General features: G+C 40.0%; 1 protein-coding gene across 4 annotated transcripts in view; it reads left to right on the top strand.

Moving 5' to 3' along the window:
* Positions 1-18,815, top strand: part of PTPRG (protein tyrosine phosphatase, receptor type G) — a 740,009-nt gene that overhangs the window by 679,680 nt on the left and 41,514 nt on the right. For all 4 annotated transcript variants that reach the window (XM_023510661.1, XM_023510664.1, XM_023510662.1 and 1 more), the window contains 2 exons: positions 2,050-2,141; positions 13,475-13,566. In XM_023510661.1, the coding sequence (XP_023366429.1) occupies positions 2,050-2,141; positions 13,475-13,566 (184 nt within the window). The remainder of the gene's footprint in view (positions 1-2,049; positions 2,142-13,474; positions 13,567-18,815) is intronic.

Raw genomic sequence — 18,815 nt, 5'->3', positions numbered from 1 at the left:
GAAACTGAGAGACTGACTGAACTGTCTGCCTGTCTTCTAGGGAAAAAAATCAATGTAGTGCCTGTATCCTTTCCAAGCTACTGGACTTTTATAGAGGTTGGCCAATAACTGTACTATTTCCTAATAGCTTTATACTTTAGACACGTAAGAGGCATAGTGAGTATGGTCTTAGAATAGATAGATGTTATTTCTTTTGTTGTTTCCTTGTTTTTTTTTTAAAGGATGACCCTGTAAAAGAATGCCTTAAGAGCAATCATTAGGTTATTAAGTACTTCAGCTATCATCCTCTAAGTCAACAAAAACAGATTTTCCTTAGCTATGATGCAGTTAAAGTCCTAGCTCATTTGTGAAGTCCATAACCTGTGTTTTAACTCTCATGTTGCATTCTGGAAATGTACAAATTGGGGAGGCAAAGAAGGGGAAAAAGGAATCTAAGAGTAGGAAACCAGATGGCTAATTTAGAAATAGAAGTTATTATCTCAAACAACAGAATCATTTTTTTTCACATGGATTTCCATTGTTTCCATTTAGAAGATTTGGTTACTATCAGACCCCTATAATATTATGTGCATTTCATGTCTATGTAGTTAAGTCCAACTAACTGCTATTCTTCTCAAATGTAGGTAAAGGCAGCTAAGTGAGAGTGACAAAAACTATCCCCTAATGGTATGGGGTGGCCATCCACATCCCTTCTGGATTGTCCGAATGAACAAATGGTTAGAGGTGTCTTCCTTCTGAAAATAGGCAGTGCTTAAAGAACAGGGCTTCACACTGTGTGGTGTGGTCATTCCTGATTACGTGTGTTTCTAACAGCCCTCCTATTGGAGACAGAATACCTGGATGACTTTGAGGTTTCCTTCTTCCCCCAGAGATCTTCTTTGATTTATAGAGGTGCTTGATTTTTTTTCTAAACCTCCCGCCCATCACAATCCCCTTCTCTGGCTTCATAGAAACAGGGTATATCCAGTACAACCATCCCAGGATATTTTGATTAGATAAAAGGGACAACTCTGGGAAAAAATTGACTTACTCAAGTCCTTGGAGTATGGCCCTGAGAAAAAGCAAAGCTGTGGGGTGTCTGAGTGTCGCTTGAGGCCAGAGGAGGAGGACGGAGCCCAGTGACACCGGGCACCAGAAGGATGCCGCCTGCTTGGCTAAAAGACCCAGCAGTAGGGCCAGCTATTGTAAAGCCCCTCCGCCAGATGAACAGGGACCCTTCTCTGGTCACAATAGCCATTCACGCTGAGCAGCCTCATTAAATATTCAGGCTGTGCTTCCGGCAGCTCATTAGGGCCACAATGAGCAGTGACGTGGATGCTGGAAAGCTCAGGGCCAGCCAGCATCGGGAGGCAGAGGCTGGGCGAGCTGCTGATGGCTTTTCTCTTCACTGCCTGTCCTATGATGACCAGTGTGTGCTCCCTGCTCTGCCTGAAGTACAGGTAAAAACAAAACAAAGGACATGCAGGTGACACTGGAGGGCTCTAGGGCCTTGTGCCAGGTGCTTTTCTGGCAAGGGCCTCTGATTTTGAGTGCCTGCCCCCTTGAAGCCCTCTGACCTCTTTAAAGAGCTGAGGCTTGGGGTCCTTTGCTAAGCATGAACAGTATGGTACTATTGTGTGCTTGGGCTGTTTGTTGACTGCATTTGATGGGGGTAGGAAGTGTGGTTTTGAACTTGGTACTGTGGGTTTAGAATAGCAAACTCTTCCTCTGTATCTTGTCAAATCTAGAAATATTGTGGGATAATCCTAGCAGTTTGTGCAGCGAGTTTACTCTGTGCCAAGTTTTCATGTATCAAGTAATTCATTTTTAACCCTTTCACTTTTAACTAGCCCGTTACACGTGGTTATAATAAAATGAATACTCGTCAGCTACTTGGGGCTCCTCTAACAGGCTGCTCACTGTTCTCCTTGTATCTTGTTACTTTGACATGGTTGGCCTTCAGCCTGTGTGATGTTTAAAGCTGGGAAATTCTGCAAGAGAATAATTGAAAAATGTTGAATTCAGACAAAGTGTATGTTATTGTTCACATGTTTTTTCTTACATGCACAGAAAATGTTTTCAGACTGCTCATTTCTACGTGGAAGATAGCAATTCGCCTCGAGTGGTCCCCAATGAAAGTATTCCTATTATTCCTATTCCTGGTAAGTAAGATACCACTCTTATTTCCAGTGGGCTAATTGTTTTTCTCTTTTAGTCTCAGTTTTATGTGATAGCCATGACAAAATACTATTTTTATAGCCTTTTAAAGCTCGCCCTGTCTAGAAGATCCTTAACTAAGGCTACTTTAATGAAGTCTTTTCCCCTTTGTATATTTGCACAGTAATAAAATCCTCTTTAAGAGGAAGCATAATTGAAGTGGTACAGTATAGACTCACATGCAGGGCAGGGAAGTAACAGTAGGAAAGTGGGAAGACAGACCAAAAACAGGTATCATCTACTTGGACTGAATTTCATTTGGATAGGCAATTTGCATTTACATTGTTTAATCACAATTTATGACACATTTTTTTAAAGGTGATTTTTCTTCTAAGTTTCTTTACTCTGAAAATAATGTATTTTAATGCAGGAAGTTCTGGTTTTCAGGATGTTTGTGTAGAAATCTGGGATGCATTACTCGTCTATAGTATTTTTCATTTGTCCTTGAGTAAAGAGATGAAGTTCTCCATTAGTGGTAGTGGTGGGGACTGAGGGAGCACACTGGAGGGAATCCTGGCAGGCGCCATAGACCTGTGGAAGGCAGCAGTGAGTTAGGTAGAATAGATAGGATGTGGGATGTGGAGATCTCACCCCATTTTTATTTGGCCTTTCTTCCCTTTTGCCAGATTGGAATTTTCTACCTCTGTGTTTCATTATATGTTTCTAAATACTCATCTTCAGATAACTTGAGATACATGTTAATTATTCTTTTGTAAATAGAGGCATTACTTTTATTATAGTGGCACCTCCCACACACACCTGCAGCTTTTCTGCTCCAGTACTACTGCCCCACTTCATTCTCCATGACACTTCTACCAACTTACATGCTGTGTGTTTTGTTTGCTGGCTCCCTTCTTAGAGTAAGAGCTTCATAAGGATAAGTGGCTACATCCTCAGTGACAGAATAATTCCTGGCATGGATTAGGTACTCTACCTCCTTGATTGAATGAACAAATCTCAGCAAAACTTCCTTAAAGTTCTTAAAGGTCATGACTCTGAAACTCAGAGGTACAATCATTCTTTGAGTACCAGTTCTATTGTTTATAAATTGTCACTAGGCATGGTTATGCCTGGGGACTTAGTTGGCCCTTTATGTGTCTGTATGTGTTAAGTCATTAAATATTGCTGGGATTGTCTAGCCTTTCCTTAAAAGCTTTCTGCTTGATTACCATCTCTTATTTCTCTTACTTAAAATCCATGGTCTGTCCATTGCTAGTCAGCTTTTCTCACTATATCTTGTCACACAGAAGCAAGAGGGGTAACAGAAGTCTCTGATTAAGTTCTTGCTGGACCATTTTGTGGCTGCTAACTTTCCTTCCCAAATCATGGTACTGCTAATCCCAGCAGTCGTGCAGAGAGATTTGCATGGCTCTGTGTAACAGTTGTCCCTAATGCTGAACTACATACACTGGGAACAGCCCACCTCGCCCTGTTCTTTTTGGGTTTGGGCGTTAGAACTTTCAACTTGATTGAATCCTCTGAAAATACCACTTGTGCCTGCCTTGCCGCACCTTTGAGTAGGTATCTTAGATCAGAAATTGCTCTTGAATGTTTTCTGCTTCATTTCCCAGCTACCTGTTTAATTACCAAGTTAAATACTCAACAACCCTAAGGCGTTTCTTTAAATGTGTGTTTTTCTCCCTTTTAAATGTGAGTTTCTCCTAATTCGAACTCATTAGTAGAGTAAGTACATGGAAAGAAAATTTCTTTAGATTCTCTAGTGACTGAGAAATCTGTGGTGTTTAGTTGAACCTCACTTAGCCCAGGAGATGTATTCTTGACAAGTTTTAACACATTTGTAGAAATGAGTCATTTTAAATGTTGTAAGGCGGTGTAATGTTAAAGAGCTCACGTAGTGAAGCCATGAGTGAGGCTAATCTTTCTCTGTTTTTTTCAAGTTTTCATTGATAGTATGGCCTTAACAGGGGTATACCCAAACAGGGGGGCTGGCTTCACCCTTAACTGGGAAAGAGTTACCCTGAAAGACCTTTCCTTAAAAAGCTTTCTGCTTGATCACCATCTCTTATTTCTCTTAATTAAAACCCATGGTTCTATTTAATAGTTATAAAGTATTTTAATTCATAAAGCACTTTTAACAATCTATTATCCCATTTATTCTTATGGTTTCTTCTAGTTATAACAATCCAGCTGAGTCTTACATAAGAAAAACACAGTATTTAATAAATTCATGAGTTATTTTTATTCTATTAAAGCATTCACCACAACTCTTTTTTAATGGAGATTTCTATGGGATTATTTTAAATGGTTTATCTTAGAAATTATCTAATTCAGGCAGGGTGTGCTGGCTCACACCTATAATCCTAGCACTCTGGGAGGCCGAGATGAATGGATTACCTGAGCTCACAGGTTCAAGACCAGGCTGAGCAAGAGCGAGACCTCATCTCTAAAAATAGTTGGGCATTGTGGCAGGAGCCTGTAGTCCCAGCTACTTGGGAGGCTGAGGCAAGAGAATCACTTGAGCCCAACAGTTTGAGGTTGCTGTGAGCTATGATACCACAGCACTCTACCAAGGGCGACAAAGTGAGACTATATCTCAAAAAAGAAAAGAAAAGGAGGGAAGGAAGGAAGTTAACTAATTGTTCTTATTTCTATAAATACAGAGTGTCCCAAAATTCACCCCTGAAGTTGCCATAGATAGGGAAAACGGGAAACTATAGCTACATATACCTTTATGTCCAAAATATTCATTAAAAAATTTATGAAGAGATAGCCAACACTTAGAGAATATTTTGTAAACATTTTATAAAATTTTGTGATGAGTATTTTGGGAATAAAGGTACATGTAGCTACAATTTCCCAGTTTTCCTGTGTATGACAACTCTAGGAGTGACTTTTAGGACATCCCATAATATGAGATTTATAAAGCTCATATGGAATATTTATTATACCCATTCAATCTCAGTTATATCTTATACTTCTCAAAACCTAGTAACAAGAGTACTCGGCCCAGAATTATCAACTTATTTTGTCACAAGCTCTTCATTTTCTATAAGTGATATTTTTTTAAAAAAGATATTTGCAGACAACCACCAGTAAACTGAACCATTGTGCTGGTTAAAAATGTGTACAATAGGGTGAGTTTGAAAATTTAGGTACCACACTGTTATAAAAATAGGACTCCAGGGTCATCACTGTAAAATATGTAATATATTTTCTTCCTAGAACTTATTTTTCAGTTAGGCTTTAAAAAAAAAATCATTATCTTAATAGTTATCACACATTTACCAGCTAAGCATTTACTTTCATTATAGTCCTACAGAGACAGATGCAATTGATGTCCCCATTTCACAGATGAAGAAACTGAGGTTTGGAGACATTATTTAACTAGCTGAAGGTTACATAGCCAAACAGTGGCACTAACATTGGAGTCTTTGTGTGACTTCAAAGCACAGATGCTCTGCCACCTCTTAGCATGTTACTGTGACAATTTTGTTATATAAAGACTTCAGACTTCTCATTTGGATATCGCTTCATTAAATCAAGGAGTTTCCAAATACATGCAAATATTCTCTGTCATTTTTTCACACTTCTTGATCATTATCTTCTTTTACTAGCCCATTTCCTTCTCCATTAAATTCTCTTTTGTCCTCTTAAAGGGCATTTCATAATTTGAGGTTGAAGATTCCTCCATATTAAAAAATCTCCCCTCTCATCTCTGTTCTTGAGTTATTTTTGTTCTCTTGCTTCCTGAGAAAAAGACTTTCAGCCCAGCAATATGCTTCCATTCCCTGTGCAAAAACAAGTCTGTGTGATTTAAATGACTTAGAGAACAATTCACGCACATGTTGAATACTCAACACATTTAGACCCTAAATCAGCAACTTTGGAATGATTCCGCTGTGGTTAAAATTCATAAATAAACAGTTCTGATCTTTAAATCCCAAAGCATAAGTAGAAATGGCAAGTTACACAGACTTTTGAAAAGTATTGTAAACTAGGCAAGTGACAAAGGAAAGCTGTGAATTTCTTGATACTCATCCCTTGGAGATAACAGTTTATAGGAATTTTTAAAGAATTATTAATTTTTCTAATTCTAAATGAAATTCAGTATCTTTAGTATGTTCTTGTGATTTAATATAGCAAAGACAGTCTTTTTAGGAAAGATATTTTTTCCTTGGTCTCACCTACAGTTAAGAAAAATCTGAACATGCTAGAGACTAAATATGGTGGCTAAGGATAGTCAGCCACGTTAGAAAGAACTCATAATGCAAGAGTGTTTCTATACCGAGAAAGAAGTGCTTTTGAATTCAGTTTCCAATCACTGTAAAAATGACATGAGTTCTTTCTTTTTATTTTTCTTTTTTTTTTTTTCAAGACAAGGTCTCACTCTGTCATACAGGCTGGCATGCAACAGCACGATCATACAGTGTAACCTCAAACTTCTAAGCTCAAGCAGTCTTCCTTCCTCAGCCACCCAAGTAGCTGGACTGCAGCCATGCACCACCATGCCTGGCTAATTTTTAAACATGTTTTTTGGAGAGGGGATCTCACTATGTTGGACTGGCTGGTCTCAAACTCCTGGCTTCAAGCGATCCTTCTAATGTGCTGAGGTTTCAGGAGTGAGCCACCATGGCCAGCCAACATCAGTTCTTTGATCAGAAAGATTTTTGAAGTGTAGTACCTGTTCCATGCGTGATGTATGAGAAAGTCGGGGAAGGGTAAGTTAAACTGTGACTGACAACAAAATGAAAGGGGCTCTGATTCTCAATATTTTTTACTAATGGTTTTTTAAAATCAAATGTCCCATGGTACTGGTTTTTTATTGTTAAAGCAAAATGGAATTTAGTAACCCTGTCCTTTCATATGCTTTCCATCTTCTAAGATACTAAAGTGGTCACAAAATTTTGTCTTTAAGACCCATATTATTCTTAACATTGACCCATTAATTAACCTTGGGATATTCTTTTGAAACAACAAAAGAAATAATACTTTTGCTGCAGTTATTAATGAAGCATTTCCTACACATGCCATCTACAAATTGCATTAACTATACTACTTAATCTTTTAGGCTTTCATTTACACAAACATTTTTAAAATCAGAACCTAACTAGTGAAATTAACCTGTTATGGAGCATACGGAAAGGGCTTTCTGAATGTACAAATTGTCAAACACAAATGTCCTTACAAATGCTTTTCTCTGGAAATTAGAAAACCTACTTTTCTAATAAGAGCATTACAAAACAAAATGTTGCTGCTAACCACTAGCTTAGAAATCAGAAATGATTTATGCCTCTCTAGCAGTTAAAATACATCTTAATAATTTGAAGGTCACTGGCTTCAGCAGGGTTCCAAAATATAAAGGCCTTTTAAACGTGCAGTTTAAAACCCCTGGGATTAAACCAACCTTGTTGGCATATTTTATTTATACAGAGATTATCTCCAAAGGAGATTCATTAGTCTTTTGACTATAATGAAGCCCTTTCTTTATTGACTTCATTGTGTCATAAATGGAAAGAGCCTTCTTTTTATGGCAGGAAATAAAATGTTCCAATCTCTACAACACGCCCTGTATCCTAAGAGTCTGATTTAGACAAAAATCTATTTGTTGTGTCCTAACTCAGGAACTACAACCTGATAACATTCTTTTATTCCATATTTGCTTTATCTTCTTAAGTTGAAACAGAGGTACTTCCAAACACCAAGAGAGTCCTGAACTTGGCCTCTGGGAGACTGAGAGGGCAGAGAGCAGAGGGGCTGAGTTCTGTCCATTAGAGTTGTGGTAAACAGGACCTTTTAACAGCCTGGCCTAAGGACTGGATGCCGGGGCCGAGGGTGGGGTGGGAAAGGTCTGAGCAGCACTGATCTGAGCCATGTACTATGATGGGCTTTATATGTTCTCCCTGCCTATGGAGATTTGGTTGGAATCTGGGATAGAGTTAAGAGATCTGCTAAGGGTTAAATGAACTTCACAGGGATTTTTCAGAGAACCAGTGACTTAAGGACCTCTTCAGTCTGTGCCCCAACACTTCCAGAGGAGGCAAAAAGGGATCTTTTCTTAAACAGAGCTTAAGCTAGTCAACCCTGCAGCTAAGCATCTGGACAGGAAGGTAGATGCTGTAACACTTTATTTACCTGGCATCCAGGTGACCAGTTCTCCCATGCAAATTTTCCAGGTAACTGAAGCTTATCCTTAAAGGCAAAGAGTATCATTTCAGTCTTTTTCACTAGAAAATGTCTTTCAAATGTAAGGTCTGGGGAGGTAATAGAACATTGAAGAGCCAAGGTTTTGGAATTAGTCTCGCCCTATCACTTGATAATGGCAGTGGGCCTTGGATGAACTCTCTTAGGCAGAGAGTTGTCTCATCTGTAAAAAAGGAGTAATCACAGCCCCAAGTCATAGGGCTGTGTGTGTAAAGCAAGCAGCACCTAACTGGAAGTCGTAATTATGAATGACTTAGTAAATGCCAAGCACTCTTTCAGGTACTTGCATTATCTTGTTTATTTTTCCTAACACTTTCTGAAGTGGGTAGTGTTGTTCCCATTTTATAGATGAGGAAAGGGAGTCACAGGGAAATGAAGTCTCACGGTCTGGCTCTGGCTCTTCCCCTCTTACCTATGTGGATAGGTGCCCGGTACACAGGAAACATTCCATCAGTGGCCACGGATGCAAATAACAGCCACCCACTGTCGCCAGTTAGGGTGTAAAAGCCCCACTGCTGGGCGGTGCACTGCAGCTGGGCCCTCAATTGCCTGTAGTCTTTTTGGGGATCATTTCCTGAAGTACTTACCCTCCTGCCATCTTTGAAGATCATTTCCTTGAGCATGAGCTCTATTGCCACCCTTTGTTTTACTCCTCAATAAAAGACCACTGCAGAAGTTGTTTGGGGCTCTCTTGCACCTCTGGGGAGCCTCTCCTCTTGCAGCTTGTACTGTCAATCCGGGTCCTGACTGATTCTTTCATGCAGTGGGGGCGACAGCCCTCAGGGCAGCTCCTCCTGGGGGTATATGTTGGGGACAGCCTGTCTGCTGTTTTCTCCTTTCTGATATCAAACCAAAAACTGCAGAAAAGAAAGCTTAACTTTTTCTCTTTTCATTTATCTCTGTGATTCCTTGAGATTAAGAGGAAGCAAATGTAGCATATGGGAGTAAGTGAGCAGTCTGAAGTATTGGAGATTTCCCTCGAATAGTTCTGAAGGTGCGAGTACCACAGGGACGTACCTGTAGATATGGGAAGCAGCTTTCTGTATGTTCCAATGCACAGTTCTTGGTTTCCTACAGGTTTTGCCTTTGAGGTCCACATTATTTTAGCTCTGGTGATTTCTTCCCAGTAGTTGTTTCTGTCACCAGTTCCTCCCCTCCTGCTGCTCTGTTTTAGGTACACATACATACCTGTGAGCCAGAGGCTAATTTCAAGCTTCATCAGAAGTGCTCTGTAAGGAGGGTTTGTTGTCGATTGACCAGAATAAGAGGCCTCTTACACAGTTTAATACTAACCACAAAAAAAGCTAAAATCTTAGAACAAAGCATAAATAATAATAATTAACAGTAAACCTACTGCTCTTCAGGTACTAATTCTCAGTCAGTTTATCAAATACCTTATAATGGGGTGATTTGGTGATAATGGTCACTGCCCTAGTTGTGCCTAATTTAAACCTTTGGTATCTGAAAATTCTTTTTTTTTGTTTGAGACAGACTGAGTCTCACCTTATTGCTCTCACTAGAGTGCCGTGGCATCATAGTGCCCAGAAACTTCAAACTCTTGGGCTTAAGCAATCTTCTTGGCTCAGCCTCCCCAGTAGCTGGGACTACAGGTGCCCTCCACAATGCCTACCTATTTTTAGAGACAGAGTCTCGCTCTTGCTCGGGCTGGGTATCAAACCTGTGAGCTCAGGCAATCCACCCACCTTGACCTCCCAGTGAAAAATTTTTAAAAGTAAAATTATTGGTATAAATTGTACTATAATGTAATATTTTACCAGTTTAACCAAGTTAATTCTGTTTCACTCTTTGCTCGTCCTTGAAATAATGGTGCTTTGAGAATGAAGACAAATAATATATCACAGTAGACAAGAGTGCAGGCTTTGGGTTCAATAGACCTGGGTCCAAATTTCAGCTCTGACACTTACCTGTGTCTTTTTGGACAAGTCTCAGTTTCCTTAAATGTATTTTAAGGATAACACATTCCCTTCACCTGGTTTTGTAAAGGTAAGTGTATGAAAAGCATTAAGCCCTGTCCATAACAACCAGTAAGGGCTCATGACACTGTTCTTTTGTTACATGGGAACAATCTCCTGTCCAACCTGGGATCAGTGAAAACCTCTTCACTTTGAGTCCAGCATGCTTCTCCCACCACCAGCACCTCAGTGACATACATTCTTACCTAGGTCCTTAAGCCCATCCTTTTGACATCACTTTCATGCTATAATTACAAACTATTCTTGCACTTACTTTATGTTTATCTCTTCTCCAGTATAAATATGGCTCTTGATTAGGGACCACGGCCTAAAGTCCGTCTGAGTGTTAGGAGCTCAGAAAATGCTTCATCCCCGTGGCCTCCTGTTCTGTCTCCAGAGGCACAGCACTCTTTTCCTTTGGTCCACAGCCACCACCTGAATTTCCCACCTGAACTTGGAGGCCATGTGAGAAAATGCCTGGCCTAGCTGGTGCTGCTGATATTCTCTGTGATCTTTGATAAAACTCAGATGTTTAGGTGCAGATAACTTCTTATGGATAGATACCTTCTTAAAACACACAAGATCTTTCTACATAAAAAGTGAGCAGCTGAGTTCTCTGATGCTGTCCTAATTGTTGGATCTTCTGCTAGTTACATTAGTTTTATAATCTGGCTTATGTTGAGAGAATTTGTTGGAAAAACTGTATGAGAGGAAAACAATTAGGACTTCTAGTTAGTCATGGACTTGTATCCGTCTTAGTATAGAGAAGAAAGATTTATGACCCCTCAGCTGTTTATCTTGATTGAAAGGCAAATAACTTTGCATGTGGGTAGCTGCACTGGCCAGCACAGCACACATCTCTACTCATATCTGCCTCTCTGGTGGTTCTATGATGCTATTGGTGGTGGCTGGAAACCCAGAGGGTGTGGTTAACATTTCCTCATATGAAGATGCAAATGCAAGAGACCAGTGAGTCATATTTTTCCATGATTATCATACTGAGCTCTGCTGGGGTTTTGCTGCATCTCGCCATGGGTGTAGGAGGCATACTGATTTCTCGGCATGTGTGGCATTAGCCTGGATATTACAGTTGAGCAATTTGCAGGAAAAAATAATGGTTAACCTAAAAGCATTTCTTTTAATGATTTGAGGTAGGCTCCAGCTTTCGAAAGGTAGTTTTTACCTTATACATTAAAACAGCTCTAAAGCTGACATGCATTTTTTTTTTAAACTTTGAACTAGAGACCATGTCCTTAATCATGGCTGAGTTTCTTGAATGTAAAATTCTAAACTATCGTTATGGAATAAATGTTGCTCTTGACCTATTAACATTATTAACTCTGTTGCTCTGCCCTTGAAAAGTGTTCTATCTTTCTTTCATTTCTATATAAATAGAAAAGACTTGCTATAGTCTAGATTCTAGGGTTTTTATGGTGTTTTTGACTCGTTTTGGCTCTTCTTTGAAAATGAATTTATCCTTAGGTTAATCTTGTAGAGACTCTCCAACTTTGTATATCTTAACCGTTTTCTCAGCCTAACTTGAGATTATTTCATGGTCACTTATCATTATTTTAGAATTTGCTTCTAAACATTTTAAGTGAAGTGATCAGATGAGTTTGGAAATTTTTTTTGAACTGTGCATTCTGCTAAATATTCTGGAGAAACATTTTGGCTCTGCTCACGCTGTTAATGCCGGTTACATCACGGGAGATATAGATTTCTTGGGCGTGCAAAATGATTGCATATTCATGAACATCTTCAGTTCTGAAATATTTGTAAATAACTTGGCAATTTTTTTCATAAGGTTGCCTATTAAAATGATTAGGACTTTAATTGTTCACACAGAAAGAACTTGTCTTTACAAAGCATCACCAATTGGATAAGTAACATTTCTGTGCTAAGCAACTCAGATTATGAACAGATAAGTCACCTTCCTTAGACAAACTATAAGAGATGCTATTTTCTGCTTAAGAATGATTCGAGTTTGAAAATGTCAATAGATGCAAAAAGCCACCCTAGAGCTTTGCTCTCTGGAAAGAAAGAAGAGAAGGAATGACATAGTCAATGTTAACTGTCACCAGATGAAGAGAAATCAGATTGTCAGGCCTGGATCTATAAAATTCTTGCCAAAGTAGGACCTCATTTACACATACAGATCTTCATACCCTTTGCTAAGAAAAGCATCTGTGGCAGTTTAGATGTTTGTGCGTTTGCCAAAGATCTTTCACTCTGAATAAAGTAAATGTCATGTCTGTTGTTTATCTCAAATTCAGCGGAGTATTTTTTTTAAAGGAAATATTTGCGGGGGAGGGTTGAGAGGGAGAAGGGGGAAGGAAATTGGGGAGCTCCAGTTCGTTGGGTGTGGCTGTTTTTACAGAGGTACTCAAGTAGCAGACAAGATCCAGATAAATAAGCTTAAAACATACTTGGGATCCGGAAGAGAAAGTGTCCTTTGGAAGTGACAACACTGCAGTGAATTGGAACGTGGAGTCTTCCTGAATCTGTACCTAGGCTGTCAACACCAAAAAAAAAATCCAGTTAATTCAGTCAAACTGATTATTTGGCATCATGTAGACACAGCTGTCTTGAGCTAAAATTTTGAATCCTTAAAGATAGATGGCATTGTACCCAGAGCCAGCTGGTACAAGGGCATCTATCTGTAATTGTATATAAAAGCTTACTGAGACTTTTTAAAAGGTTGGAAATAGAACTTAATTGTTCCAAGTTCAAGCTGGACCCCATTGAATAGTGATTTTCTAAGAAACAGAAACAAAAAAACATAGGTTGTGATAAAATGTCTTGGCAAATAGGTACTCTTGATAAATTCAGACTGCTCAGAGTATGATGTGGTAATTTGACTGTGTAAATTGCCGTGAATATAAAAAGTAAAGGGAATTCTCTGTGTACCTTCTTTAAAAACTGTATTTAACCAGGCTTACAGGCATCAGAGTCACGATGAGATCCTAATGTACAGTAAATCCTGAGACTTTCCTTTAGGACAACTCCTTCAGGTGATGCAACAAATTACACCATGCTTTGCAAAAATCAAGTATTTGCCTCAGATACGTGTGATTTGCTTTATCAGTATCGTTTGTTCCATGGAAGTATTTTGTGTGACTTTTAATATCGCTTTCTTCCCCCAGATGACATGGAAGCCATTCCTGTCAAACAGTTTGGTAAACACATCGGTGAGCTCTATTCTAATAACCAGCACGGGTTCTCTGAGGATTTTGAGGTATGTTTCAAAACTGGAAATGAATTTCCAGAAAACTCGCTCTTATTTTTTGGAGATCTTTGTAAACTCAAACTAAATTTATTCCAAGTATAACAAATTAGTAACTGTGGAAAGTAGGGATTGTAATTTTAGTGAAATGTGTTAAGATTGACACAATCTTCAGGGGAACCAGAGTGTCACTCGTGATTTTAACAGGCCTGCCTTTCCCAATAAAACCAGGTGAAAATGGGTCAGGTGTGCTCATCCCGACCATCCACTTCTGTGAAAGACCAGACTTGGTGTTAGAAAAGAGGCAAACTGGTGGGGGTTGTTTTTCAGATTCTTTCTTCATCTTCTAACTGGGAACAACAGTCATAACGCAAAGCTCCCTGATCCCATGTCTTCCCGGTGGTGCATGCGGCACGCCGGAGACAGGTTTGGCATCTGAGGGAGGTGATGCTGGCTCCACCAGTCGTAGTGAGCTCTGTGATCCTTGGGCCAAACACTTCATCTCTGGTCCCCCGTTTCCCCATTTTAAAAAATGGCCACTGGCTCGGCGCCTATAGCTCAACCGGCTAAGGCGCCAGCCACGTACACCTAAGGTGGCGGGTTCGAATCCCCAGCCTGGACTCGCCAAACAACAATGACGGCTGCAACCAAAAAATAGCCAGGCGTTGTGGCGGGCGCCTGTGGTCCCAGCTACTTGGGAGGCGGAGGCAAGAGACTCGCTTGAGCCCAGGAGTTGGAGGTTGCTGTGAGCATGATGCCACGGCACTCTACCCAGGGGGACAGCTTGAGGCTCTGTCTCAAAAAAAAAAAAAAAATGGCCACTAATGGTACCCATATCCTAAAAGTTGTTGGAGAAAACGAAATGATTACCATCTTCGCAAGTGGCTGGGCTACTTGTTAAGAACCATGTGAAGGCTGACTGTTGTTGTTTTCCTTATTATTAATCCTTGGAGAGAAGACGTGGGTTAACACAGCCTTCGAATTTTAAGAACTGGTGTGTAGGAAACAAGGTAGAGAGCAGCACGCACCACCCTGCCAGCTCTGGGTTCCCTGCCAGTTCAGCAGTGACAGGGTGTCAATGAGGAGCTATTAAACAGACTGCCCTTTTCTTCACTGAGGCACTTAACTAAGGCACATCTCTGGCAGCAAGAGTTGTGCCGAGGAGGCCAAGTTTTCATGGCAGCTCAGCTGTCTTCTATCTTTGTGGCTAAGTCAACTCCTTTCTCTGTCTCATTTCTGTTTTAAAATGGAAATGATGATGATGATGATGCTAGCTCACCTCTTTTAACAAAATCGGTGATGGGACTGAAATGAACGGAAGGTTAGCACTTTGGGTTCATCTGGAGTTATACAGCTGGGAGGTGCAATTATCTTGCATGAACAATAAGAAATAAAAACAGAGCGAAAAGCCCCTGTCTGTATGCAAATTTGGAATCTCCAAAGGCTATCATAAAGGCAGTTATATTGACAACTCGTTTTAAATTAAGTCTCTCTTAGTTTTTTGTTTGTTTGCTTGTTTGTTCTACCGCAGAATGAAAGCAAAGGTGATAGAACCTCTGATTTATTCTGCAAAGTCGTATGTTTTTATGGAACAAACTAAAGCATGTCAAGTATTTAATGTGGCTATTAGAGGCTTACCAAAAAAGGTGCCTATTCAACTACAAAGAACATGGTTTAAGTCAAACATTTTGTATTCATGAGGACAAGCAAATGTGTGTAGTGTTAAAGTGATTTAGTTCAATTGACTGTTGGCTGGATGACTGAGCAAGAATATTGAGGCATTTAACAATGTTGATGGTATTCAGGACAAACATTTATCCTCTAGAGAGCAGAATTTGATCAGGATGATCAAATGCAACTCTGGTTTCTCAATTATTTATGATTTGAGACCCCAGTGCTATTCATCACAGCTGGTTTTGACACCATTTAATTATTCAAAATAATCAGCTACACCTCTGTAAACTTGATCTGACTTAAAATGGGTTTTGCTGCATCAAAATCATGCCTGTTAACAAATCATGGGTATCTGTGCTCTATTTCTTTCCTTAAAAAAAAAATACAGTGGCTAAAAGCATTGGTCATGTACATTGAACTTTCCAGCCTAAATTTTATTAGTTGACAGTTAGGGGAGTGGAATGGGGAGGGCAGGCAGGAAAGGAGGCATCATTCTATGGTAACCATTTCACAATCTTCCCTGGTTTGAAAGGTTTAAAATTCAGAATAAGAAGAATATCCTTTCTTCAAAAACAAACAGCAAAGCAGCCACATAAAGGGGAGAAAAAGACAGTAGGACAGCTCACCAATATACTGTCACCCTATAAATGAAAATTTTAAGTATTTTAAAATAGTAATATTCCTTTTTAAAACTTGACTCAAAGGGAAAACTGGTAATAGAATACATAAGAAACTGTTAAGGCTATTTTATAAAAGCAATAATAACAGGCTATATATAAGACTGAGCAGAAAAAGATTTTGCCTAATAACAATTTTTATAAACCTATATTATGGTATGAGAGTTAAAGCAATCTCAACTCCAGATTTCCAGACACATTTTGTGGAATAATGGCAGCCAGGATTTACATAGCATGGGGTATGAATTATTTCATTTGTACCTCAAAACTACCCCCCCAGTGGGGGGGGGTAGGTATTGTCTTACTGTCTCCAATTTATAGGCAAGCAGCCTTTACTCATGAGAAAATCAAGGCACTAAGTGGCTAAGTTTTGAAATGGCAGCAGTAGGGTTTAAGACTAGGGCTATGAGACTGGAACCTCGATGCCACCCCAGACTTTTCATTACAGTAGTGTCCCACCTTGAGCTGAAGTCAGAAGCAGAATAACCCAGTTTACTAGCCTGTCTGTCTAAAACTGATCATGTAACTTCCTTGGCAAAAAAGAAAAAAAGGGGGGTTGGGGAGATAGCAGCTAAAATGAGGAGCCTCCACTAAGAGTACCGGGTGCTGGTGACATGGTCTTTATGATCCAGAGCCATGATCTTCAACCGGTGTGCCGTGAGAAGATCTTAGTTGTGCCTCAAAAAATTTGAAGGATCATTAATTAAATTATTTTCAAAAAAAATTTCAAAGCACAGTTAAGTATATTCTCTTTTTTAATCTTTTTTTAACCAACAAAATGTAAGTGTGCCTCAGAGTTTAACTTCAGGTTCAAGGGTGTCACTGTTCTAGAGCCTTCTCCGGTAGCTGAGAATCTTTGACTTTAAAAAAATCTTCTCCAATATTTCAATAGAGGCCTAAAATTAGTCAAAGTGTTAATATTATAGAGAAATACTACTTTAAAAGTTGATACCTCGCTGTTAAGAGATGAGACAATTCATCTAATAGTTGCTGAATACCTACCATTCCCTGGCCTTGATGTAAGGTACAGAGATGAATTAGACAGTCCTGACCCTCACAGAGTGTAGTCTGGAGGCTAAAGGACAGACCAGAGTGTATGCAATTGAAAGTAGAAAACAGACAAAGCAAAACAATTGCTGTTGTGCAGGGATAAAGTTCTGAAGAAGCTCAGAAGAGAAAAGCACCTATGAATTTTGATTGGTCATTTCAGCAAAAGTTCTGCTTACCCATCTTGTTTGAAAATCTTGGAAGAAAAAAAAAATAACTGTCATAGTTTCAGAACTTAGCTGCTGTAAAGAATGAGAAAAACGACTCAGTGGTAATTTTGAATCTTTGTCTAGAAGTGAGGCGGAAAGCTAGCTTTTTGTCCTTGTTGGATGAATTTTGGAGGCAGTGAAAAGCTGGCAATGACATACCTCTAAGCAGACTTCGCAGTCACTGGAAATAACATTAATCCTTGTCTCACGATAGTGTTCCGTGACACTGTTCCCTTGGCTACCTGAGCTAACTTCAACCTCACTGTCCTTCCCGGGGAGTGGTTTCTCAGAGTCAAAGATTGACAGCCTCTTCCCCAGCCCCCCACAGTCAGAATGCAGACGGCTTCTGAAGGCACAGGGCTAGCATGCTCTTTCAAAAGGAGGGTGCTCCAAAGCTCCATAGGTCAAAAGAATTAATAGGCAGGGGCTGGGAGAATCAGAAGTTTAAAGGCTGAGTACAGAGGTGAGGCTAGAGTCTACAGCCTCTTGACAAGATCCTTTGGGGGGATTGATGCTATTGCAATTAACCAGCTGAGCTACATTTGGGCTACTTGTTCATCTTAAATCAAGAGAACAAAGCTTTGTCCACCTGAGCCCATGCTCTGAGGGACCAGTGGCCACAATCAATTTAAATAATGAGTGGAGGCGTCCAGGGTTGCTGATGACACATGATGTGGAGATCCTGGTCAGGGGTGTCACACTGTGCAAAGATAGCCGTCTACTAGAGGGCAGAAAATGACCCTCTGGAGCTTCCTGAGCTTTCACGACAAGATGCCAGTTTGGGCCTCAAATATTTTAAAAATATCCCTAAACCCTCACGATGAAGAAAGTCACAGTGAAGTTGATGCTTTTATGATGAAGGAGAAAAAAAGTGAGTGAGCCGAATTTCACAAACCTCACGTGAAAACCGATTCTCTGTTAAAGACCAGCTGCAGGATAACAGGTGCTGTGTTTACCTCCAAAGCTGGGTTTGGTTTCTGGATGGGAAGGGCAGTCATTTAAGGCAAAGATATGTGGCTAGAAGAGAACAGAGATTCTTAGCGAGGTAAATGGCAATGAAGCAAAAAGCAGGAAATCATATGGTCTTTTTAAAGGGCACAGAGTTAAAACTGTCTGGGCTTAGGGAACAGAGTGAGTGGGAAAGAGCATGGGACCTTGAAAGCCTGGCTAAGGAATTTGGAATGACTCCAGAGGTTTCTGAGTAAAGGAATAACAAAGTCAACACAACATTTGGGGAAAATCAGTCTGGCAGCAGTTTGTAGCTTGATCAAGAGTGGGTAGAAGCAGGAAGATGCAGGGTAACCAGCGCCTGTCAAGGGCAGCTCTGTGTCCGACCCTGCCCAATCTCTGGGCTCCATTCGCGTCCTGACCCCGTTAGGGCTCTGTAGCACAGTCTCCTTGACACAGCTGTAGGCTGCCTGAACTGAGACAACAGCCATGTTACACCTACTCACTCTAATACTTGGTGACCAGATCCAAAATATTTTCTTCTCAGCTTGCTTTGTGGAACTGAGTAATCTGAAATATTTCTAGATGTGTTTTTGTTGAATTATTTTTTCGAATTGAGCCACAGAACAGTAGGACAATTGGCCTCCAGTGTTCTTTAGAGAGCTTCTGACATGGATGCTGTGGAGCAGGGGGGCTTTGGCTTGCC

The sequence above is a fragment of the Otolemur garnettii genome, unplaced genomic scaffold, assembly GCF_000181295.1.
Source record: "Otolemur garnettii isolate 467f Iridium unplaced genomic scaffold, OtoGar3 scaffold00015, whole genome shotgun sequence".
Taxonomy (NCBI): domain Eukaryota; kingdom Metazoa; phylum Chordata; class Mammalia; order Primates; family Galagidae; genus Otolemur; species Otolemur garnettii.
The sequence above is the reverse complement of the archived record's forward strand: the minus strand, read 5'-3'. Positions and strand labels throughout refer to the sequence as shown.